General features: G+C 55.1%; 1 protein-coding gene across 2 annotated transcripts in view; it reads right to left on the bottom strand.

The window, feature by feature from the left end:
• Nucleotides 1-1,524: 1,524 nt before the first annotated feature.
• Nucleotides 1,525-25,537, bottom strand: part of MYRF (myelin regulatory factor) — a 65,424-nt gene continuing 41,411 nt past the window's right edge. Inside the window, exons 6-27 of one of the 2 annotated variants that reach the window (XM_038764322.1) lie at nt 19,347-19,597; nt 17,494-17,617; nt 12,986-13,181; nt 12,160-12,236; nt 11,860-11,970; nt 10,717-10,807; nt 9,703-9,903; nt 9,056-9,164; nt 8,481-8,590; nt 7,989-8,149; nt 7,808-7,880; nt 7,247-7,335; nt 6,909-6,977; nt 6,344-6,424; nt 5,938-6,023; nt 5,581-5,724; nt 5,014-5,289; nt 4,254-4,341; nt 4,050-4,124; nt 3,577-3,682; nt 3,153-3,227; nt 1,525-2,933 (exon numbers count right to left, since the gene is read on the bottom strand). In XM_038764322.1, coding sequence (XP_038620250.1) covers nt 2,853-2,933; nt 3,153-3,227; nt 3,577-3,682; nt 4,050-4,124; nt 4,254-4,341; nt 5,014-5,289; nt 5,581-5,724; nt 5,938-6,023; nt 6,344-6,424; nt 6,909-6,977; nt 7,247-7,335; nt 7,808-7,880; nt 7,989-8,149; nt 8,481-8,590; nt 9,056-9,164; nt 9,703-9,903; nt 10,717-10,807; nt 11,860-11,970; nt 12,160-12,236; nt 12,986-13,181; nt 17,494-17,617; nt 19,347-19,597 — 2,674 coding nt within the window. In that variant the 3' untranslated portion in view covers nt 1,525-2,852. The remainder of the gene's footprint in view (nt 2,934-3,152; nt 3,228-3,576; nt 3,683-4,049; nt 4,125-4,253; nt 4,342-5,013; nt 5,290-5,580; nt 5,725-5,937; nt 6,024-6,343; nt 6,425-6,908; nt 6,978-7,246; nt 7,336-7,807; nt 7,881-7,988; nt 8,150-8,480; nt 8,591-9,055; nt 9,165-9,702; nt 9,904-10,716; nt 10,808-11,859; nt 11,971-12,159; nt 12,237-12,985; nt 13,182-17,493; nt 17,618-19,346; nt 19,598-25,537) is intronic. The other variant, XM_038764323.1, reaches the window with a different exon arrangement.

Genomic DNA, 25,537 nt, shown 5'->3' with positions numbered 1-25,537 from the left:
AATCCTGGCTCCAACACTGGGTGACCTTGGACAAGTCATTTAACTTCTTCATGCCTCAGTTACCTCAGCTGTAAAATGGGGATTAAGACTGAGAGCTTTAAGAGGGGCTGGACTATGTCTAACCTGACTTGGTTGTATCTACTCCAGCACAGTACAGTGCACAGTGGCTATTATTATTATTATTATTGGAAGCAGGTGGGAGGCAGACTGGGACACTTATTATATGCCAGGCCTGCCGCTGCCTTGTATCTAATCACCCCGGGGCTCTGAGGAAGAGAAACACGTTGTGACACGGCAATCTGCAGTCAGGGCGGCCGGGGCTGCCCCTCCGGGGTTCACTTCCGCCGCCCCGGGGCCTGTCGTGACACGAGAAAGCGGGAAGGCGGGCTTGGATACAAAGCCGTATTTATATATTTATTTATATATATATGTATATTTACCTCCAGCGGAAAGGATGGTCTAGGTGAAGCTCAACAAAAACCCCGGGCGAGAAGGGGCGTCCCGCCCAGAACGAGCGCGGTATAAATACAGATCGGAGCGCGCCGCCCCCACGCAGCGGAGGAGAGGGTTGGGGGCTCGTTAGTAGGTGGCATCGAGGCAGCTCTACGGGGGCGTAAGCAGTGAGGGCACCATCTCGGCCGGGCAGATTAGTGCGTGGCGGGGCTATTTACAGCTGGAAGCTGGCGGGGGGTGCAAGGGGCAGCTAGAAAACAACAGATGAGGAGTGGGAGGGGGTGCTGCTTGGGCAGGCTGATGGGGGCTGACCCCTCTAGCCTCGACCCTCTTCGGGGCCCAGCCAGCTTCTCCCTCCCCTTCCCAGAAACGCTTTTACCGAGGGAATAAGGCACCTTTGGTCCAGAGCTCCCCTTGGCTATCCGGCTGGAATCCCGCTCCCACTCGGACCTTCCACCCTGTAACCCTCTCCCGCCTCGGGGTCCTCTGGGGTCACCCCGGCCGCGGGTCTGCCCGCTGGTCTCTGGGGAGGGTCAGCTAGGGTGGTCCCGCCCCTCAGGGCCGGGCGGGTCTCAGGCCAAGCATGCGGCTGACCCGAAGTGGGGGTAGCAATGGATTCCCGTTCCGGGGGACGGACAGGGAAGGGCCGCTACCAGGCGGGAGGTGACAGGCTTTCCTCTCAGGGGCCGGGTCCCCTGCCCCGGAACGGGGAGTGTCCGAGCGTGTCCCTATACCAAGAAGAGGAAGAGGAGCCGCGTAGAGTGAGGCCGGGCATCTCTGCCTTTCCCCGTTGTTCCCTGGGAGGGCTGGGCCAGCACCCGGCCCCTGCCTGCCCGGGTTAAGCGCTTTGAGATCCATGGCGAACAGCGCCGTAAGTGCAATAACCTGGCAAGGGAATGTACCGCACGCTGCGGGAAGCCCTCCAGTCTGGGGCCGGGCCCAGTTCGTGGGGACGGGGTGGTGTTTGGCCTGACGATCGCGGGCCCCCCCGCTCACGGGCCATCCGCCTGGGGTAGAGGTGGGGACTTGGGGAGGCCTGATGCTGGGAACTGGCAAAGGCCCTCGTCAGTGCTCGCAGGGAAAAGCCTGGGTGCGAAGGGCGTCCCTTAGCCAGGGGCTACTGGACGCTGCTTTTCCGTGGCCCCCTCTGACTCCTCTGGCTTGAGCATGGAAGAAGGGGTGGGGGCTGCAGCCCCATAGTCATCCTGGGGTGACGGGAGGGTTCAGAACCCCGCCTTCCAGGCGAGCGTCATCCCAAGGGCCCTGGGCTTCTCCATCCCGCCCTGGCCGCAGTTCAAGTGCGTTTGAGTAAGTCGCTCAGTAACAACAGAAAACTCAATTGCCTCCGGGGGCCGTCTTGGCCTGCTGCCCTCCCACCCCACGGTCTCACCCAGCCGCCTAGTAGGTCAAAACAGAGGGGAGACTGAGGCAGAAAGGGGAGGCGGTGCCTGAGAAGCTGCCCCAGGGGCTGACCACAGAGGCTCTGGGACTGCCGCCGCCTTCAACCTAGGACCAACTGGACGTGTCCCAGAGAGGCTTTTAGGACCGGGCTGAGCCCTTCTTCATTCATCCAGCGCCGTGGGGCTTGGGAGTGGGGACTCAGTCCGGGCCACCCCCACACCTCCAGCCCTGCCCTGCTCGCCCCCGGGACCAGACCCCCGACTAGGGCTTCTCTACAGGTATTAGGCACCTTGGGGGCGGGGGCTGGAGGCAGGGTGGCAGAAGAGAAGGAGTGCAGAGAGACCACCCCCCTGCCACCCTACCACTCCAGCCTCACAGCTCAGTAGTTCATATCGGACGTAACAGAAAAACCCCAGAAGGGTCACCGGCTGCCTCCCAGAGGACAGCCTGGTGGGTATCGGGGGTCCCAGCCATAACCCTGCTGCCCTTTCTGGGCCCCGGCCAAGTTGCTAGGGCTGGGGGAGGCCACGGGTGAAGCCGCAGGGCAGGGGGCGGCTCAAAGCTAAAAAGGGGAGGGAGTAGAGAAAATCAGACAGTGGTATGGTCATCTCACCCTCCTGTACGCCTCCCACAACCGGGCAGATGTGAGTCTGTCCACCAGGCTCTGGAGGAGGAGGGGTGCAGGCTTCTTAAGGGGAAGGGGCTGGGTCCCCCCCCCCTGCCGGACACCCCCCTTTGATGAGAGAGCAGTGGAAAGGGGGGTCTGGCCAGAACAACCAGCAGGAACAGCAACTCCAGTGTAAAGAACTTCCAGTTTGTCCAGATCCGGGCCTAGTTGCCCGGCTTCGGTCTCCAGCAGGAATTCCAGTGTGTTCCCCGAGGGCTACAGTGTCGGTGAGGCTGGGCTTGGGGTGGGCCCCGGGGAGGGATGGGTCCACCCTGCCCCGCTCCAGTGTCACGTGGGCACTGCCCAGGGTGGGGGGCCGCGGGGGTCCGGCTCAGTCGCACAGCCGGTAGAAGCGGAAGTAGTAGTCGCCGACGGGGCCGACGGGTGGCTCTGAGCTGCAGCTGACCTGGCCCTGGGGGAGGCGGGGGTGAAAGAGGGGCTCAGAGGGTGGTCTGACCAGTGGTCCGCCCTGCTGCTGCTGATCTCCAGCCCCCCAAGGGGTCAGCAAGCCCTGCTGGGTTCTCCCCCAGGCCTCTCCTGCCCTTTCCCATCCAGGCGGAGGCCCCGGGTCGTGCTGCCTGCCCCTGGGCAGGGGGGAGGGAGGGAGGGAGCCAGGGATTCCCCAACTCACCGGCAGTGCCACCCGGAAATGGTAGGTGAACTCGCGGAAAGGTAGGAGAGCTACAGCCCATTGGTGAGAAGTGCCCTGGGGAGAACGGAAGGGGATGAAATGAAGCACCAAGGGAAACCATCCTTCTAGCAGGATGCCCCCACCTCCGTTACCCTGCCCACTCCATTTCCCTACAACATTGCCATTGCAGACCTCCCCCCGGACAGATGGGGAAACCGAGGCATCCAGCATGGTGAGAACTCTCCGGTTATGAGGTCAATGGAGAGCACGTAGGACCCAGGCGTCCTAGCTCCTTGGTTACGCTGCTGTCTCCCAGGCAGGATGGACTATCCAGGGGTAGTCCGTCTGGCCCAGAGTTGGGTGCCGAAGGCGGTGGCTCCGGCTGTGCCAGAGAAGGGAAGGGATCGGTGGTGCCAGTTCTTACCTGGGTGTCTGGGGTGTCTGGGAGGCTGTAGGGATGGCTCCCCTCCTCACAGGGAGTCTCTTGGGACACGAGGCCACACAGCACCACCGACACGGGAGAGGAGGCACTGAAGAGAGACCCTAGTGAGCCTGGGGAAGGGGAAGGAGGGACGATCCTCCAACACCAGGCCTTTCCTGCCTCCTTTTTCCTGATCGATCAATCAATCAATTGTATTTATTGAGCGCTTACTGTGTGCAGAGCACTGTACTAAGCGCTTGGGAAGTACAAGTTGGCAACATCTAGAGACAGTCCCTACCCACCAGTGGGCTCACAGTCTAAAAGGGGGAGACAGAGAACAAAACCAAACATGCTAACAGAATAGATATGTACAAGTAAAATAGAGTAATAAATACGATGAAACCTGAGCATCCGTCTTACACCCCTTCTCCATGCCTGCACTTCCCTCCCCGGCTCCGGGCCCCCTGCTCACTCACTTCATTTCCAGGGTCAGGCCGAGGTGCAGGGGGGTCGTGCTGCTGATGGGGATTCCATAGGTAAAGTTCCCCGGCCTGGCAAGGGCAGAGAAATGGTTTCAGACCCTAGAGGTTCCCCTATCAGGGCATCGGTACAAGGCAGGAGGCCTGGGCTCACCAAAGGGGCAACGGGGGGGTGAGGGACCCTTTCCCCCTTCTACCCACCTGCAGGCCTTGCCCGCTGCACAGTACTGGGACGTGATGGGCAGCGAGTTCTCCAGGACCCGGATGGAGCTCAGGGAAGGAGGCAGGTCTGCAAAGAGAGAGGCCAGAGGGGGAATCAATCAGTCAATCAATCAATCATATCTATTGAGTGCTTACTGTGTGCAGAGCGCTGTACTAAGCGCTTGGGAAGTACAAGTTGGCAACATATAGAGATGGTCCCTACCCAGCAGTGGGCTCACAGTCTAGAAAGGAGGGCCAGGGGCCGGAGAAGAGAGCGGCGAGGCCTGGGGCCAAGCCAGCAATCGTACTGGCAAGAGGGGGTGAGGGGACAGACGGCATCGGGCACCGTGGTGGGTACGAGAAGCAGCATGGCCTAGAGGAAAGAGCACGGGCCCGGGGGTCCGAGGACCTGCGATCTAATCCCGGCTCTGCCATGTCTGCTGCGTGACCTCGGGCAAGTCACTTCTCTGGGCCTCAATTTCCTCAACTACAAAATGAGGATTAAGACTGGGAGCCCTACGTGGGACGTGGACTGGGCTCATGTTCATTAACCAGTATCTACCTCAGCGCTTAGTACAGTGAGTGGCCCACAGTGAGCGCTTGACAGATGCCATTTTCAAAAGGTTTATTAAGCTCTGGGCCGGGCAGTGCACTGGGTAAGAGTACACGTTTGCTCCCGTGGCATGGGGGAGGGCAGAAAGGAGGCTGCACAGCAGGTAGGGGAAGGACCAGTCGGCTTTTGGGACTATTGGGAGCTCACCGTGCTGGGCGGAGGGGCTGGTGGGCTGGACCGGGGCCCAGGCCGGGCTGGGCTGGGGAGCGCTGCGGGGGGCGCGGGCGGGAAAGGACAGGTTGGGGCTGTTCTTGGTCTTGCTCTGAGCCCCAGTGAAGGGGGCCGAGGGGCTGGCTGGGGGACCCCTTCCGATGCCCCGCTCCAGGCTCTTGGGGCGTTTGACGTGGGAGATCCCATTGCCCGGGAGGCCCCAGGATTTGGCTCGGATGTTGGGGACTTGCAGCAGTGAGGTCTGGCTCTGGTCTGGAGAGAGGGGGAGAGGGGAAACAGTGTCCAGAAGAGAGAGTCTCCCTTCTCCACCTTCACCCCCCGGCAACATCATCATAATCAAGGGCATTTACTGGGTCCCAACTGGCAGGGCACTGTACCTGGGAAAAGACTGTCACCTGCATCTCTCCCCCCACCCCTAGAGACAGCTCTCCTTGTCCGGCCACAGGCTGGGGGTCCTAGTTGCACCCCCGGTGCTTGGCACAGATCATTAATAGAGAGCGCCCCTCCTTCCCCCGACCCGTTCACTTTTCCCCGGGCACATACCTGAGCGGTTGGCACTGAGGCCGGTCCCGGGGGTGGCGCTGGGGGTAGGCAGGGAGCAGCAGACGGCCGGGCAGCGGGGACTGGGGCACAGGCTCAAGTGGGGAATGGCCACTTCGGGGGGAGAGCTTGGCGAGGTCAGGGTGACTGAGAGATGGGGTCACACAACAGACAGGTGGCGGAGCAGGGATTAGAACTCGGGTCCTTCCGACGTAGGCCCATGCTCTATCCACCAGGCATGCTGCTTCTGTGGTCCTCACAAGTCCCCTCTGTCCCATCCAGGACCCTGGAATGGCCCTCCTCCCTCTTCCCTTCTCCCCACACCAGCCCTTTCCTCTCCCCGCTGCTCTGGGCACTCACCAGGCTGTTGGGAAAAGGGCCTGACAGCAGGGCCCAGGGAGGAGGTGGACAGGCGCACCTGTGTGGTCCCATAACTCTGGCTTGACCTACAACAGTGAGGATGGGGGTTGAGCCCTGGGAGGGGAGGGGGCTCCGATGGGAGGTGGGGGTGGAAGCCAGTGGCTTCTGGAAAAAGCAGCACATTTACACTCCCCCAGAGCTGCTTGGACCAGTGGGAGTGAGGTGACCGTGGGACGAGAGGGGCCCCAGGAATATGGCCTGCACAACACTTTGGAAAGAGAAGCTGGGGAGAACAAGGAAGACGAAGCAGCACCCGGGTGGCTGGAGACAGGGAAGAGGGACCACGGAAGGAGGGTGGCAGGGGAGAGCTAACATGGAGAACATGGGGTGAGGGGTGCTCACGTACCACGGGCACAAAGCCACAGCCCCCCCAGAGTCCTGGGGCCGGAGAAGGGCCTGGAGACAGGAAGTGGACACAGCGAAAGAACTAGGGGAGAGCAGAGAGGGAGACAGGCACAGACCAAAGATGAGGGAGGAGAGAAGACAAACATCAGCAGGGCAGGTCCGAGAGAGTCTGGGCCTACCACCAGCCCAACCCCACTCCTCAGCCTCCTGGACCCAAGCCGAGACTTGCTCGCCCATCCAGGTTGGCTGACACGGCCTCATCCTCCTGAGGTCCAGCCCCTGAGCTCCCGACTGAGGAATAGTGGAGAAGAGAAGGGTAATTAGCCCCCAAAGCCACAGGGATCTACCGAACAGAGCCCAGGGCCAAGGCCCCCACCGTATCCCCTGGCTTCTAAAGCAGGAGGACTTTCCCTGGCCCTTGGGGGTTGGGGAGACGCCTTGATAGTGGTGGGCGAGGCTCCTCTCTAAGAAAGCTTGCCCTGGCTGCTTTCATAGGGGAAGTGGGCTTCTGGGAGCAGGGATCGGCAGAGGGGCCAGGGAAGCCCGGGGCCCTATAGAGGCCATACCCATCTGTGTCTATCACCTCCTCCTCGGTCCGCAGGCTCAGCACGTACAGCGTGGACATGGACACGACACTACAGAGAGGTAGAGAGAGAGGGAGGTGGGCGGGGTGGCATTGTAGGGTTTGCCCACCCCCAGAGGGGTCACTCCTTGTGCTCTTCTTCCACTCCTAAGACTGGAGGGACCAGGAGAGCCATGAGAAGGGCATTGGGATCTCCCAGCACCATCTGGGCAGTACCGTGGGTCCCACCCTCCCCTCCAGAGGGTCCGGCGGTCCTGGGGCTCTGCGAGGACTTTCCCATTGGTACCCCTCCCCTCAGCCCCAGGACCACCCCCCTCTCACCTGAAGGCCATGACAACCACCAGGGCGATGATGGTGCCCTGCAGGAAACGCTGGCTGATGCAGGCCTGCTCCGGGACAACCGAGGGGGCCTGTACAGGGAGAGGAAGGGTGCAGGCCCTTCCTCAGGTCCTGGGAGGAGCAGGGGACCCGACCCCCTCTCTGGGGCACCGCGTGGGCCGAGGGCTGTGTTCTCGGGGCTGTCCGTGGGCAGGGGCGTGGGGGAGACCAGAAGGTCCGTAGGAGTTGGGACACCGGTGGCAGCCGGCTGGATGGGACGCAGCAGGAGGAGGGGGCGAAAGGGGGGAGGAATCTGCTCCTAGTCGTGAGGAAGGATGGAAGGGAGAGTGGAGGTGGGTGGCAGGGATGCAGGGGAGGGGCCGGGATGGGAAAGGAGCACGTGGGAGTTCGGGAGATTGGGTGGAGCGAGAAGGCCGCTTCCCTGGGAGCAGAGAGTGGTAGGAGGCTGCACACTGATGATTGTGGGAGAAGCAGTGTGGCCACCTTCAATCCCCTCTGAGGGCCAGCGTTCCTCCACCGCGGGTCACGGGCCCAGCCCCTCACCTTGCTGGCCAGTTTGGGGGGCCTCTTCTTGTGGGGTACGCTCCCTGCCCGGCTGAACTGGCTGCCGGCTTGGCTGTATTAGGAGAGAGATGTGGGGGCTTGGGCCAGCCCTTCCCGGGGCTTTCCCTCCCTCTGTGCTTGGCCCTGGAGAAGCGAGTGGGGGCGAGGGATGGGGCCCCACCTGAAGGCCCCCGAGCTGCCTGTGGACTTCATGCTGTCCAGACGCCGCAACTTGGCCAGCTTGTGGCTCCAGCGCTCCAACTCGTCGATGCGTGTCTCCAGGTTGTCGGTCAACTTGCACAGCTCCTTCACGGCCCCCACGTTCTCCATGAAAATCCGCTCCTGCGGGGCACAGGCCCGGGTCACGGGCCACGCAGGGAGAGTGGGCTGGAGGTGAGCAGGCAGGCCGGCTCCGTTTGTGGGGTTGGGGAGCGGGACATCAGCACTGGCTGGCCTGGAGAGCCAGGGGCCCAGCAGGGGTCTGGGCTCAGGCTCGGCTGCTGCGCAGAACCTGCTGCCCTGGCCTAGCTCCGACCCCACCCGAGCCCATCCCCTCCCGGGAAGGAATCGCAGTGCCAGGGCAACGGGCCGCGATGCCATCCTGCTTCCCCCTGGAGCCCTCCTCCTAACCCCCACCCCCCAACCCTGCCAGGGCCCGGGCCCACCCTCTGACCTTGTTCACCACCAGAAAGTTCTCGATGGTCTTTCCGTTGGCAAAGACCATGTCCCCGGTGTCCTTCACTGCTTCGGGGAGGATCTCCTTCACCTCCTGGGCGATGACCCCTGCAGCGTGGGACAGACCTGGTTGTGGGGAACGCTTGGGCCCCGGGGGTTCCAGGCTTGGGCTCTAGATTTGGGCTGCTTCTCTAGCAATGCTCGCCTCGACCCCCAACCCCCCCAACGTGTTGGAAGAAGGGGAGTGGCAGAGAGCCCAGGTCCAGTCAAGCTCTGCCAGGAGGCTCTTTGGCCATCCACACACCCAGCCAGCCGACCCCCATCTTGGGAGGGACCTCAGAAGTCAATTTGTTCATCCCCTTGCCTCCCAGCGGGATTTTGTTACCGGCGGCAGAAGCCAGTGAGGAAAAGTCCGGAGCCCCAAGAGTCTAGGGAGTCTAGGGCTAGAGAGTCTGGGCTAGCTGAGCCCAGCCATTGGCTGCAGGGAAGGGATCATGCGGCTGCAGAGAGGGGAGCAGCAGTCTGCAGAGACCCCCTCTCCTCCCCCAGCCCTCACGTTAGGGGGGCCCATACCTGTCTCAGGAGCAGCATCGAGGCCCGCGCTGGCAGCAAACTCGGGCTTGTAGTTGTAATGCACTAGCCGCATGCGGGAGATCCTCTTCAGCTGCTCTGTAGTGTCCACCTGGCATGGGCAAGCCACGGGATGGGGGCTAGTGCCAGGACTGTACGGGCCCATTCTCCTACCCCCGATCCCAGGGCTCTTTCACCTGGTGGTCTCCAGGCAGACCCAAGAGCACAGAGTGGGATCCCTTCTTTCCTGTCCTACGTGGCCCTTGGTGGCCTTGGGTCCGAGGTCTGGGGAGGGTGTTTCCACTCTGGACCTCTCTTCCTCCTCCACCTGTGCACCCCGGCCCCCCAAACCAAGCCCAGGGCTACCCTCTAGGAGCCACCGCAGAGGCCAGGAACCAAGCAGTGCCCTCCTTGTGGGTGGTCCCGTGCCCTCCCGTCCCAAACACACTCAGACCCCGGGACCCAAGCAGCACATTCTGTCCCGAGCTGGGTGTATCCTGACACTCAAGGCGGGGCTCTTCTTCACCTGGGCAGCGTCGGGCCAGGCAGGGCCCGGTCAGCTCCTGAACTTGCCCTTTCCCCTTGCACTGGTCACCCGTTCCCCAGCGGTGCCCGCCACCCCGGGGCTTCCGGGATCCCCGAGTCCTGACCTCCTCCACGTGCTCCTTGGCCCGGATGTCCGAGGGGTGCATGAGTGAGCCCATGACCTTCACGTTGCCGTGGACCACCAGGGCCTCGTCCGGCCGGTCGGTGTTGATGCCCACCCGGCCGTGGTGGAAGACAGTGTCGGGCAGCTGGGCCCGCTGCCACAGTACATCGCTGTCGCTCTCGAACTGGCCTGGATTTGAGGCCTGGGGTGTGGCAAGGGCACAAGAGCGTTAAAGCAGGGCCCTGGATCCTTCAGGGAGTCACTGGCTCTTCCTCTCCCCGCCTCCCGAGGGTGACCAGCGGTCACTGGGCCGGGGGCGCTGACCTAGGGCCACACTAGGAGCCATAGAGGGTGGGCAGTGGGGAGTCACCCAGGGAAGGCAGGGGCCAAGGCCTGGAAGTTGAAAAGGAAGATCTTGGGTTGGGTTTCTTTTTTTAAAATGCTATTTGTTAAGCGCTTACTGTGTGCCAGGCATTTTACTAAATACTGGAATGGATACAAGTTAATCACGTTGGACACAGTCCATGTCCCACATTGGGCTTACAGTCTTTATCCCCATTTTACAGTTGAATTAACTGTGTCACAGAGAAGTGAAGTCAAGGTCACACAGCAGACAAGTGGCAGAGCCGGGATTAGAACCCAGATCCCCTGACACGCTGGCCCATGCTATTTCCACTAGGCCACGCTGCTTTTCTAGTGACGCCCATCTCTACCCCTGACCCCCTCAGATGCTGGGAGAAGGGCAACGGGAAAGGGCCCAGGGCCAGTCAGGTCCAGCCGGGCGGCTCTCTGGCCAGCCACACACCCGGGCAGCAGTGCTGCCGGAGACCTCGACCCCCAGCTGGGGAAGGACCTCAGAGGTTAATTCATTCGTCCCCCTGCCTTCAAGCAGATTTTCCTTACTGGTGGCGGGAGCCACTGAGGAAAAGTCCGGAGCCCCGAGAGTCTAGGGAAAGGATGGGGCCAGGGCATCCCCGGGGGAGGCTGGGGACCCCAAAGGGAGAACAGGACTTACTCTGACGATGATCCGCTCGGAGATCTGGGCAGCCAAGGTGTAGGTCTGGTTCTGGGCCTGTGCTTGCAGGGCCACCACCAGCATGAAGTACCTGGGCAGAGAGAGGGTGAGGTTCTCCACTGGGCTGCCCCGGCACACTGTCTGTCCCCATGGGGTAAAGGGGCATTGCCCCAGGGCACATTCTATCCTCATCTTCTAGACTGTGAGCCCACTGTTGGGTAGGGACTGTCTCTATATGTTGCCAACTTGTACTTCCCAAGCGCTTAGCACAGTGCTCTGCACACAGTAAGCGCTCAATAAATACGATTGATTGATTGACATTGCGCCCAAGGGCTGGACCATGCCTCATCACTCCCTCCTCCCCAGCGATCACTGCCCCTTAGGCCCCTTCTCATTGTCTGTGCTCCAGCAGGAGTCCCAATTCCTTCCCATCTCCCGCTCCCTAGAGGACACTAACCCCTGTCATCATCATCATCATCATCAATCATATTTATTGAGCGCTTACTATGTGCAGAGCACTGTACTAAGCGCTTGGGAAGTACAAATTGGCAACATATAGAGACAGTCCCTACTCAACATTGGGCTCACAGTCTAAAAGGGGGAGACAGAGAACAAAACCAAACATACTAACAAAATAAAATAGAATAGATATGTACAAGTAAAATAAATAGAGTAATAAATATGTACAAACATGTATATATATATACAGGTGCTGTAGGGAAGGGAAGGAGGTAAGATGGGATGGAGAGGGGGACGAGGGGGAGAGGAAGGAAGGGGCTCAGTGTGGGAAGGCCTCCTGGAGGAGGTGAGCTCTCAGTAGGGCCTTGAAGGGAGGAAGAGAGCTAGCTTGGTGGATGGGCAGAGGGAGGGCATTCCAGGCCCGGGGGATGACGTGGGCCGGGGGGTCGATGGCGGGACAGGCGAGAACGAGGTACGGTGAGGAGATTAGCGGCGGAGGAGCGGAGGGTGCGGGCTGGGCTGGAGAAGGAGAGAAGTGCCCTCCAAGCTCCCCAGCAGTTGGCACCCTATGTCCTATGACCACCAGCGCATCTCTATCTTCCCCTCTCCCACCCTCCGGATGCACCCTCGGAGCAGGGAGCCGACCCCGCCCAACCGGCCCTCGGGAGGTGCCGCCCGGCTCACCTTTGGTCAGGATTGGGTTTGCCCTTCTTGCGCATGTTGTTGGCTGTGGTCTCACTGAAGTGCAGTCGCCCCACTGTCACCTTGGTGACCTGCTCTGGGGGCAGCGTGACCCTGCGGGGAGGTGGTGGGGCTCAGGCCAACCGCCCCCCCCCAGAAAGGGGACGCTCAGGGATGCGGTGGGGGCAGTGATGGGCGAGATCGAGCCCCTCCCCGGGAGCCGGAAGCCCCTCCATGCCGCCCCGCACCCGAGGGTAGGGGGTCCCTCCTCACCCCAGCAGCGGGAGGGGAGAAAATACCCACGTGACAGGATTGAAGGGCCGCTTGCTCCGGTCTGACTGAGACTGCTCAATATTGATGGACTGGTTCAAGGCCTCCAGCTGTGGGCAGAGGGCCCAGGGGACAGGTCAGGGGGCGGGCGCTGCCCATCCTGGCCCCCACCATCCCGACCCCTCTGCCTTGACACTTCCTCTCGGCACATCCGCCGGCCTCAACTGGCTGCCGGCCCCAGGAAGGACGACCCCAAGGAGGGAGAGAGCAGCGGGTCGGGCCTGAGCCACATCGGCATTGGCGGCAGCTTCTCTGCTTTGAATATTCCCCAGAAGCACAGGACCGCAGGGCCTCAGAGCCCCGAAACAGAGCCCTGTACTTACTACGAGGAGGCCTGGAGACAGCCAATTCCCAGCCAGTCTCAACCTCTGCCCAGGTCCCCTCATCCCCAGCCCTGGCCTAGGGCCCATGGCCATGGCCGTCAGCTCCCACTCTTCCCACCTCCATCCCCCGGGCCTGTCCACGTCCCCTCATCGTGCCTTCCTAAGGACCCATTCTCTAACCCAGGCCCGACTATCCCTCTCCCCACCCCTCCCAGCCCCCCTTCACCCAACTCCCTTGCGATCCTGCCCCCATCTCTAGCTTCCCCATCCCTGGCCCTTCCCCAGCCCGTCTTGGGGCCAGCCTGGGCTCTTCGGGAGGAAGAGGGCTGTGTGGCGGGGAGACACTCCATTTGAGGGGCTTCTGGGGAAGGGGCTGCCCTAGCCAACCCTGACGGGGCAGAGAAAGGGGCCCTGAACCGACGCCCACCCCCCGCGCACACATACACACCAACTGCCTTCCCTGGACATGGACCTGCCTTGACTCCGTGTAGTTTCAGGTAGAAGCAATCGAGGGGCTTGAGACCCTCGGGGGTCTTGACGTACTTGGGCTCCCCCAGCATACCGATGTAGACCGTCACCTGGAAGTGGTTCTTTTTCTGGCACACGAAGGCATCGTCCCCCACAGAGAAGTTGAAGCCCTTGTCCGCGTCCACTCGGTAGGTAGGCATGGGTCTGAGGGGACAGGGCAGGACAGGCTGGGGCGGGGCTGAGTGCGGCAGGGGCCAAGATGGCCACAGCTGGACTGGCTGGGGGGGGGGGGGGGTGCTGGGATCCCCTCCTCCGGCCTTATTCCGGGCTTTGTCTAAAGTTTCAGCTCCCACTGGTCACTCCTGCCAGCCCTGTCGGCTCAGAGCTGATCTCTGGACGGCCCACTGGGATTCCCCAGCCTTCCTTCCCCCGTGCAGGCGGGGTGCAGCCGGGGTTCCCGGAATCCTGACACCTTCCTGCCCTGCCGTCCGCCCCCCGGCTCAGAACAACGAGCCCCAGTCTGAGACTGAGCTTAGCCTGACTCCGAGTCTTTTTCACTGCTCCCTTGATGGTCTCCCACCCGTAGACCGGTCACCCAGCCTGCCTCAGGTTCCAACCCTAACCAGACCCCCGACTTGCCTCAGGACCCAACTCTAGACCAGGCCCTAACCTTAGACCGGACCCCAAGCCTGGCTCAGGACCCAACCGAGGAACGAGCCCCCGGCCAATCTCGGGTCCTTCCCCAGCCCAAGATCATCAATCGTATTTATTGAGCGCTTACTATGTGCAGAGCACTGTACTAAGTGCTTGGGAAGTACAAATTGGCAACACATAGAGACAGTCCCTACCCAACAGTGGGCTCACAGTCTAAAAGATGAGGCCTCCAGACTGTCTCAGGCCCCAGCCCTAGACCAGGCCATCAGCCCACCTCACTAGACCGGGCCCCCGGCCCATCTCAGGACCTTCTCCAACCCTAAAGTAGACCCCCAGACAATCTCAGGCCCCAGCCCTAGGCCAGACCCTAGGGGCCTGGGCTTTTCAGAGGAGAGAGGGGCAGTGTGGGAGACAGAGGAGGGAGGGGGAGATTCCATCTGTGAAGTTGCTGGGAGGGGGCTGGCCCAGCAGATACTTGAAGCCAACACCGCCTCGCCCCTGCCAGATTCCTGACCAAATCAGAACCACCTGGGAGTCTCTCCCACCCCTCCACCTCCCTTGGGGGGGGAAGGGAAAGGGGGCAGGGGCCCAGGCCGCGAGAGTAGCCGCAGCCCCTGCCATCTGGGGAGCCTCATCTGGGGCTGACGGCTGGTTGCCATGGGGATGGGGAACTATGCAGCCGACCCTGCAGGCCCCTTCTCCCCCTGCCCCCAGCCCCCTAACGCCCCCTCCCACCGGCAGCCTCTCGGGCCAGGGCCTTATAGGGAGAGCGGTCTGTCTCCCTGCCCACATGTCCAGTGCCTGCCCGGGCTCAGTTTCCCCTGTCCCCTCACTCTCTGCCCCTCCGAGGCCGCCAACAGGATCGGGGTGGATCCTTCAGTCCCATCCCGGGCTGGAAGGAGGTCGACTCAGCTCCGAACGAGCCTCCCCGGGGATGGACCCCACTGGACCAGCCTCCCTGAACCAAAGTTCTCAGTCCCCAACTCCCACCTCACTCCATCCAGTCCTCCCCCCTCCCCCTTCGACCCCCAGCTCTCCCGTCTCCCCCTCCCCACCTCCTCGGGGAGCTTAGTGGACGGACAGCCTGAGCCCCCAAGGGCCACAGGACAGGGAGCTGCTCCGGCTGAGCTGGGAGGGAGGGCCGGGGAGCGGAGTCTGGTTAATGTCCAGCGGGGCAGGCGGCCAGCTCTCCCCTCCTCCCTTCCTAGGTGCCCCTCCTTGACTGCTCGGACCAGAACTGGGGGAGGGGAGGGAGTCTCTTCTCCGCTGTCCACACCCAGATCTGTCTTGGGGTGCGCAGGGGTGATATCAGCTTCCTGGCGGGTAATCACAGCCGATGGGAGCCCAGAGATTGGGACGGGGGAGAGGGCTCAGGCCTCAGCCCGACCCTCGGTCAGTTCCCATCAGAGCTGCCCCAAGATCAAATTCTGGTTCAGCCCAGGGCGGGATGGAGGAGCAGGGACCCAAGCCACAAGCAAGTCCAAGCACTTCCTTACCATTGCCCTGGTCCGGGGCAGATGCGGCTGGGAGACCCTACTCAATCAATCAATCAATCGTATTTATTGAGCGCTTACTGTGTGCAGAGCACCATAGTAAGCACTTGGGAAGTACAAGTTGGCAACATATAGAGACAATCCCTACACAACAGTGGGCTCACAGTCTAAAAGACTGTGGAAGGGGCCTGCCTGCCCCAGGTGCTCCTGTGTAACACCCCTGGGGCCAGACCCTCTGGTGTGGGAGGTCAGGGGCGGCAACCGTTGCCCTTTCTGCTCCAGCCCTCAGTGGTTTGGGGCCACAGAATCAATCAATCAATCGTATTTATTGAGTGCTTACTGTGTGCAGAGCACTGTAGTAAGCGCTTGGGAAGTACAAGCTGGCAACATATAGAGACAGTCCCTACCCAACAGTGGGCTCACAGTCTAGAAGCCCTCAGAGAGCTTGGCAGCAGCCAAGCTGGGTCTTCCCAATCACCCCTCAGTGGTCTCCCACCTCCCAACAGTGTGGAGCAGCCCTTCCCTCCCTCGTTCCCCCCCCCAGGCCCTGGCGGGGTGCGTGGGGGCGGTGGTTCCTGGAAGGGCCCCCACAGCCGGCCAGCTTCCTATCACCTTTCTGGAATGCAGGGAGGAGGATCCAGCCCCGTCCCTGCCCAAAACATCCATCTCTCCCTGCCCGACTCCCCCGCCCGTAGGCCTCTCCCCACCTCCCGTTCTCAGTTGGCGCGTTCCCAATTCCCAACCCAGGACTGATCCCTGGAGGGGGCCGGGGAGGGGGCCGGGGGGTGCGTTTAACTTTTATTCTATTTGTTCTGATGACTTGACACCTGCCCACATGTTTCGTTTTGTTGGCTGTCTCCCCCTTCTAGACTGTGAGCCCGTTGTTGGGTAGGGTTGTTGGGTAGAGAAGCAGCGTGGCTCAGTGGAAAGAGCCCGGGCTTTGGAGTCAGAGGTCATGGGTTCAAATCCCAGCTCCGCCAATTGTCAGCTGTGTGACTTTGGGCGAGTCACTTCACTTCTCTGGGCCTCAGCTACCTCATCTGTAAAATGGGGGTTAAGAATGTGAGCCCCCTGTGGGACAACCTGATTGCCTTGTAACCTCCCCAGCACTTAGAACAGTGCTCTGCACATAGTAAGTGCTTAATAAATGCCATCATCATTATTATTATTATTACTATTCTCTGGGCCTTAGTTACCTCATCTGTAAAATTTGGATTAAGACTGTGAGCCCCCCATGGGACAACTTGATCACCTTGTAACCTCCCCAGCGCTTAGAACAGTGCTTTGCATATAGTAAGCACTTAACAAGTGCCATCATTATTATTATTATTAGGGACCATCTGTATATGTTGCCAACTTGTACTTCCCAAGCGCTTAGTACAGTGCTCTGCACATAGTAAGCACTTAACAAGTGCCATTATTATTATTATTATTAGGGACCATCTCTATATGTTGCCAACTTGTACTTCCCAAGCACTTAGTACAGTGCTCTGCACACAGTAAGCGCTCAGTAAATACAATTAATTGACTGAATCAATCAATCAATCACTTGTATTTATTGAGTGCTTACTGTGTGCAGAGCACTGTACTAAGCTCTTGGGAAATACAAGTTGGCAACATATAGAGAGAGTCCCTACCCAACAGTGGGCTCACAGTGTAGAAGAATGAATGATGATGGCATTTGTTAAGCACCTACTATGTGCCAAGTACTGTTCTAAGCTCTGGGAGGATTCAAGGTAATCAGATTGTCCCTCAGGGGGCTCACAGTCTTCCTCCCCATTTTCCAGATGAGGTCACTGAGGCCCAGAGAAGGGAAGCGACTTGCCCAAAGTCACCCAGCTGACAAGCGGCGGGGCTGGGATTAGAACCCGTAGGTGGATACGTAGGTGGATGTAAGGGCTAGCGGTTCTTGACGAGTGGGGGAAACATAGATTGAACGTTTCTGTAGAAAAATCATCCAGGCAGAAGAGGCCAACTTGTACTTCCCAAGTCCTTAGTACAGTGCTCTGCACACAGTGAGCACTCAATCAATATGCTTGAATGAATGAATTTAGCTTTAATTCTATTTGTTCTGAAGACTTGACACCTGTCCACGTGTTTTGTTTTGTTGTCTGTCTCCCCCTTCTAGACCGTGAGCCCGCTGTTGGGTAGGGACCGTCTCTATATGTGGCCAACTTGTACGTTCCCAAGCGCTTAGTCCAGTGCTCTGCACACAGTAAGCGCTCAATAAATACGATCGAGTGAATGAATGAACCCGTATGACCTCTGACTCCCAAGCCTGGGATCTTTCCACTGGGCCATGCCGTTCCACAGTCCCTGCGGAGGCGGGGAGAGAAGCTGGGGGTCCCCGGACCCCCGGGATAACTCACAGTTCCTTGTAGCTGGCATCGTACAGCGAGGCCCACTTGTTCTGCTGGTGGGGCTGCCACTTGATGGACTGGTAGTTGGGGTCCAGGTAGGAGCCGTTCAAACTGTCATTGTCCTGCATGAGGCCTGAGGGGGGATGGAAAAACCTCAGTCAACCCCATCCCAATCCCTCCCCCACCCCCCCCGACCCGGTGTCCTCATTCATTCGTTCATTCAGTCGTATTTATTGAGCGCTTACTGTGTGCAGAGCACTGGACTAAGCGCTTGGGAAGTCCAAGTCGGCAACATACAGAGACGGTCCTTACCCAACAGCGGGCTCACAGGCTAGGAGGGGGAGACGGGCAACGGAACCAAACATATTAACAAAATAAAAGAAATAGAATATGTACAAATAGAGTAATAAATATGTACAAACATATATACAGGTGCTGTGGGGAGGGGAAGGGGGTAAGGCGGGGGGGTATTTATTTTATTTTGTTAGCATGTTTGGTTTTGTTCTCTGTCTCCCCCTTTTAGACTGTGAGCCCGCTGTTCGGTAGGGACTGTCTCTGTATGTTGCCAATTTGTACTTCCCAAGCGCTTAGTACAGTGCTCTGCACCTAGTAAGCGCTCAATAAATACGACTGATGATGATGATGATGATGATGATGGGGAGGGGGAGAGGAAGGAGGGGGCTCAGTCTGGGAAGGCCTCCGACTGATTTTACAGATGGGAAGGGCTTATCCCAGTCCCTTCCTGCAGGCTCTCTGCCTCACTGTCCTGGCAACAAGGGGGCACGTAGTTGGTCTCCCCCGACCCCCCAACCCAACAACCCATTTCTCCCGTCCCCCGCGGGCAGCACCACCAAGGGGGGCACAGCCAGTGGAGGCCGGCTAGTGATGATGATGATAATAATAATAATGATGGTATTTGTTAAGCGCTTACTATGTGCAAAGCACTGTTCTAAGCGCTGGGGAGGTTACAAGGTGATCAGGTTGTCCCATGGGGGGCTCACAGTTTTCATCCCCATTTTACAGATTCATTCATTCATCCAATCGTATTTATTGAGCGCTTACTGTGTGCAGAGCACTGTACTAAGCGCTTGGGAAGGACAAGTTGGCAACATATAGAGACGGTCCCTACCCAACAGTGGGCTCACAGTCTAGAAGTGAAGTGACTTGCCCCAAATCACACAGCTGATGCCATTTGTTAAGCGCTTATTATGTGCCAAGCACTGTTCTAAGCGCTGGGGGGATACAAGGTAATCAGGTTGTCCCACATGGGGCTCCCGGTCTTCATCCCCATTTTCCGGATGAGGGGACTGAGGCCCAGGGAAGTGAAATTACTTGCCCCAAATCACACAGCTGATGGCATTTGTTAAGCGCTTACTGTGTGCCAAGCACTGTTCTAAGCACAGGGGGGATACAAGGTAATCAGGTTGTCCCACATGGGGCTCCCGGTCTTCATCCCCATTTTCCAGATGAGGGGACTGAGGCCCAGAGAAGTGAAGTGACTTGCCTAGGGTCACCCAGCTGACGAGTGGCGGAGCCAGGATCCGAACCCACGACCTCTGACTCCCAAGCCACGCTGCTTCCCCGTTGACCGTCCCGCTTGGCCTCCTCAATCAATCAGTCGTATTTATTGAGCGCTTACTGTGTGCAGAGCACCATCATCATCATCAATCGGATTTATTGAGCGCTTCCTGTGTGCAGAGCATCATCATCATCAATCGTATTTATTGAGCGCTTACTGTGTGCAGAGCACCGGACTAAGCGCTTGGGAAGTAGAAGATGGCAACATAGAGAGACGGTCCCTACCCAACAGTGGGTGGTCTCCCTGTGCCCACCCCAGCCGAGGTGCCCCGGTGGCTGTGTACCTGGCGAGAGGGCCCCTTGCTGGTTCCAGGGGGGTGTCGGGGCTCTGGCGGCGTGGAGGGGCAGGACCCCCGGTCCTGGTGAGGACGCCCCTTGTTGACTCCAGGGAGGCGTCGGGGCTCTGGCAGGATGGAGGGGCAGGGAGACCCCCGTCCCGGGCTCCTGTTTGATCAGGCCGTTGAGCATCTGGGCGCTGAGGGTGTTGGGGGGCGACTCCGAATGCTTCCTCTTCTTGCTGGGGTGCACGGGGAGCCTGCAGGGCGGCGGGACCCTGACTCGTCCGGCTGGGATGGGGCTGGCCCCCCTCCCTGTCACACCGCCTTCGAGAGGCCTTCCCTGACTACTACTAATAATAATGATGGTATTTGTTAAGTTTTCCCCTCATCCCCCTCTCCATCCCCCCATCTTACCTCAATCAATCAATCAATCAATTGTATTTATTGAGCGCTTACTATGTGCAGAGGACTGTACTAAGCGCTTGGGAAGTACAAATTGGCAACACATAGAGACAGTCCCTACCCAACAGTGGGCTCACAGTCTAACCACCTCCTTCCCTTCCCCACAGCACCTGTATATATGGATATAGGTTTGTACAGATTTATTACTCTATTTATTTATTTATTTTACTTGTACATATCTTCAAGGCCCTGCTGAGAGCTCACCTCCTCCAGGAGGCCTTCCCAGACTGAGCCCCTTCCTTCCTCTCCCCCTTGTCCCCCTCTCCATCCCCCCATCTTACCTCCTTCCCTTCCCCACAGCACCTGTACATATGTATATATGTTTGTACATATTTTTTACTCTGTTTATTTATTTATTTTATTTGTACATATCTATTCTATTTATTTTATTTTGTTAGTATGTTTGGTTCTGTTCTCTGTCCCCCCCTTTTAGACTGTGAGCCCACTGTTGGGTAGGGACCGTCTCTAGATGTTGCCAATTTGTACTTCCCAAGCGCTAAGTACAGTGCTCTGCACATAGTAAGCGCTCAATAAATACGATTGATGATGATTTATAAGGTGCTTACTATGTGCAAAGCACTGTTCTAAGCGCTGGGGGGATACAGGCTGATCAGGTTGTCCCGTGTGGGGCTCACAGTCTTCATCCCCATTTTACAGATGAGGGAACTGAGGCCCAGAGAAGTCAAGTGACTTGCCTAAAGTCACACAGCTGACAATTGGTGGAGCCGGGATTTGAACCCATGACCTCTGACTCCAAAGCCCGGGCTCTTTCCACTGAGCCGTGCTGCTTCTCTAAGCGACCCCTTTCCTCGTGATGATGGTATTTGTTAGGTGCTTACTAGGTGCCCCTTTCCTCATCATGATGATGATGATGATGATGATGGTATTTGTTAAGCGCTTATTAGGCGCCAAACACCGTTCTAAGCGCTGGGGGGGATACAACAACAATAATAATAATTACAGTATTTGTTAAGCGCTTACTGTGTGCCAAACACTGCTCTAAGTGCTGGGGGAATACACTAATAATAATAATGATAGTATTTGTTAAGCGCTTACTATGTGCCAATCACTGTTCTAAGCACTGGGGGGATACAACAACAATAATAATAATTACAGTATTTGTTAAGCGCTTACTATGTGCCAAACACCATTCTAAGTGCTGGGGGGGATACAACAACAATAATAATAACGATAGCATTTGTTAAGCGCTTACTATGTGCCAAACACTGTTCTAAACGCTGGGGGGATACACTAATAATAATAATGATAGTATTTGTTAAGCGCTTACTATGTGCCAAGCACCGTTCTAAGCACTGGGGGGATACAACAACAATAATAATAACGATAGTATTTGTTAAGTGCTTACCATGTGCCAAACACTGTTCTAAACGCTGGGGGAATACACTAATAATAATAATGATAGTATTTGTTAAGCGCTTACTATGTGCCAAGCACTCATCTAAGCGCTGGGGGGGATACAACAACAATAATAATAACGATAGTATTTGTTAAGCGCTTACTATGTGCCAAACACAGTTCTAAACGCTGGGGGTATACACTAATAATAATAGTATTTGTTAAGCGCTTACTATGTGCCAAGCACTGTTCTAAGCACTGGGGGTATACAACAACAATAATAATAACGATAGTATTTGTTAAGTGCTATGTGCCAAACACTGTTCTAAACGCTGGGGGAATACACTAATAATAATAATGATAGTATTTGTTAAGCGCTTACTATGTGCCAAGCACTCATCTAAGCGCTGTGGGGATACAACAACAATAATAATAACGATAGTATTTGTTAAATGCTTACTATGTGCCAAACACTGTTCTAAAAGCTGGGGGGATACACTAATAATAATAATGATAGTATTTGTTAAGCGCTTACTATGTGCCAAACACTGTTCTAAAAGCTGGGGGGATACACTAATAATGATAGTATTTGTTAAGCGCTTACTATGTGCCAAACACTGTTCTAAACGCTGGGGGAATACACTAATAATAATAATAATGATAGTATTTGTTAAGCGCTTACTATGTGCCAAGCACTCATCTAAGCGCTGGGGGGGATACAACAATCATAATAATAATGATAGTATTTGTTAAGCGCTTATTATGTGCCAAACACTGCTCTAAGCACTGGGCGAATACACTAATAATAATGATAGTATTTGTTGAGTGCTTACTATGTGCCAAGCACTGTTCTAATCACTGGGGGGGATACAACAATCATAATAATAATGATAGTATTTGTTAAGCACATAATACGTGCCAGGCACCGTTCTAAGCGCTGGGGGGATGCAACAATCATAATAATAATAATGATAGTATTTGTTAAGCACTTACTATGTGCCAAACATTGTTCTGAGTGTCAAGAGGGATACAACAAGCATAATAATAATGATAGTATTTGTTTAGCATTTACCATGTGCCAAACATATTTGTTTATATATATGTTGCCGATTTGTACTTCCCAAGCATTTAGTACAGTGCACACAGTAAGCGCTCAATAAATATGATTGAATGAATGAAACACCATTCTTAGTGCCGGGGGGATACACTAATAATAATAGTAATGATAGTATTTGTTAAGCGCTTACTATGTGCCAAGCACTGTTCTAAGCACCGGGGGGATACAACAATCATAATAATAATGATAGCATTTATTAAGCGCTTACTATTTGGCAAACACTGTTCTAAGCACTGTGGGTTGGGGGAACAATAATAATAATAATAGTACTTGTTAAGTGCGTACTATGTGGCAAGCACTGTTCTAAGCGCTAATGGGATACAACAACAATAATAATAATGATAGTATTTGTTAAGTGCTTACTATGTGCCAAACACTGTTCTAAGCACTAGGGGGGATACAACAACAATAATAATAATGATAGCATTGGTTAAGCTCATACTATGTGCCAAACACTGTTCTAAGCACTGGGGGGATACAATAATAATAATAATAATAATAATAATAATAATAATAATAACAATAATAACGATAGTATTTGTTAAGTGCTTACTATGTGCCTAACACGGTTCTAAGCACTGGGGGTTGGGGGCACAATAATAATAATAATAGTATTTGTTAAGTGCTTACTATGTGGCAAGCACTGTTCTAAGTGCCAATGGGATACAACAACAATAATAATAATGATAGTATTTGTTAAGTGCTTACTATGTGGCAAGCACTGTTCTAAGCGCTAATGGGATACAACAACAATAATAATAATGATAGTATTTGTTAAGCGCTTACTGTGTGCCAAACACTGTTCCAAGCACTGAGGGATACAATAATAATAATAATAATAATAATAACGATAGTATTTGTTAAGTGCTTACTATGTGCCAAACACTGTCCTAAGCGCTAGGGTTGGGGGTACAATAATAATAATGATAGTATTTGTTAAGCGCTTACTATGTGGCAAGCACTGTTCTAAGCGCTAATGGGATACAACAACAATAATAATAATGATAGTATTTGTTAAGCAGTTACTGTGTGCCAAACACTGTTCTAAGCACTGGGGGGATACAATAAGAATAATAATAATAATGATAGTATTTGTTAAGCGCTTACTATGTGCCAAACACTGTTCTAAGCACTGGGGGGATACAATACTAATAATAATGATAGTATTTGTTAAGCGCTTACTATGTGCCAAACACTGTTCTAAACACTGGGGGGATACAATACTAATAATAATGATAGTATTTGTTAAGCGCTTACTATGTGCCAAACGCTGGTCTAAGCGCTGGGGGTTGGGGGAACAATAATAATAATGATAGTATTTGTTAAGCGCTTACTATGTGGCAAGCACTGTTCTAAGCGCTAATGGGATACAACAACAATAATAATAATGATAGTATTTGTTAAGCGCTTACTATGTGCCAAACACTATTCTAAGCACTGGGGGGATGCAACAACAACAATAATAATAATGATAGCATTGGTTAAGCGCATACTATGTGCCAAACACTGTTCCAAGCACTGAGGGATACAATAATAATAATAATAATAATAATAATAATAACGATAGTATTTGTTAAGTGCTTACTATGTGCCAAACACTGTTCTAAGCCCTGGGGGTTGGGGGTACAATAATAATAATGATAGTATTTGTTAAGCGCTTACTATATGACAAGTACTGTTCTAAGCGCTAATGGGATACAACAACAATAATAACAATGATAGTATTTGTTAAGCGCTTACTATGTGCCAGACACTGTTCTAAGGGCTGGGGGGGATACAACAACAATAATAATAATGATAGTATTTGTTAAGCGCTTACTATGTGCCAAACACTGTTCTAAGACCTGGGGGGATACAATAATAATAATAATGATAGTATTTGTTAAGTGCTTACTATGTGCCAGACACTGTTCTAAGCACTGGGGGGATACAACAATCATAATAATAATGATAGTATTTGTTAAGTGCTTACTATGTGCCAAACACTGTTCTAAGCACTGGGAGGATGCAACAACAATAATAATAATGATAGTATTTGTTAAGCGCTTACTATGTGCCAAACACTGTTCTAAGCACTGGGGGGATGCAACAACAATAATAATAATGATAGTATTTGTTAAGTGCTTACTATGTGCCAAACACTGTCCTAAGAACTGGGGGGTTACAATAATAATAATAATAATAATGATAGTATTTGTTAAGCGCTATGTGCCAAACACTGTTCTAAGCACTGGGGGGATACAATAATAATAATAATAATAATAATAATGATAGTATTTGTTAAGTGCTTACTATGTGCCAGGCACTGTTCTAAGCACTGGGGAAGATACAAGGTAATCAGGTTGTCCCACGTGGGGCTCACAGTCTTAATCCCCATTTTCCAGATGAGGGAACTGAGGCCCAGAGAAGCGAAGTGACTGGCCCAAAGTCACACAGCTGACAGGTGGTGGAGCCGGGATTCGAACCCACGACCTCTGACTTCCAAGCCCGGGCTCTTTCTACTAAGCCACACGGCTTCTCTTCTGTGTCACACCGACTTGCTCCCTTTATTCTACCTCCCTCCCAGCCCCACGGCACCTGTGTAGATACCTATAATTTCTTTTTTGTATTAACATCTGTCCCCCGCCTAGACTGTAAGCTCACTGTGGGCGGAGAATGTGTCTGTTTATTGTTGTATCGCGCTCTTCCAAGTGCTTAGTACAGTGCTCTGCACGCGGCATCTGTCCCCCACCTGGACTGTAAGCTCACTGTGGGCGGAGAATGTGTCTGTTTATTGTTGTATCGCGCTCTTCCAAGCGCTTAGTACAGTGCTCTGCGCGCAGTGTGTCCAATAAATACTATTAAATGAATGAATATTATAGTGTCTGTCTTCCTGCACCCCACACTAGATTTTAAACTCCCCAAAGGCAGCGATTATGTCTTCTGACACTACTGTACTGTCCTGAGCACTAATCAATCAATCGTATTTATTGAGCGCTTACTGTGTGCAGAGCACTGTACTAAGCGCTTGGGAAGTCCAAGTTGGCAACATATAGAGACGGTCCCTCCCCAACAGTGGGCTCACAGTCTAAAAGGGGGAGACAGAGAACAAAACCAAACACACTAACAAAATAAAATAAATAAAATAGATATGTACAAGTAAAATAGAGTGATAAATTAGTTTAGTGCTCTAAGTCTGTGTGACTTCGGGCAAGTCACTTCACTTCTCTGGGCCTCAGTTCCCTCATCTGTCAAATGGGGATGAAGACTGGGAGCCCCACGG

This window comes from Tachyglossus aculeatus, chromosome 22 (genome assembly GCF_015852505.1).
Source record: "Tachyglossus aculeatus isolate mTacAcu1 chromosome 22, mTacAcu1.pri, whole genome shotgun sequence".
In the NCBI taxonomy this organism is placed as follows: domain Eukaryota; kingdom Metazoa; phylum Chordata; class Mammalia; order Monotremata; family Tachyglossidae; genus Tachyglossus; species Tachyglossus aculeatus.
The sequence above is the reverse complement of the archived record's forward strand: the minus strand, read 5'-3'. Positions and strand labels throughout refer to the sequence as shown.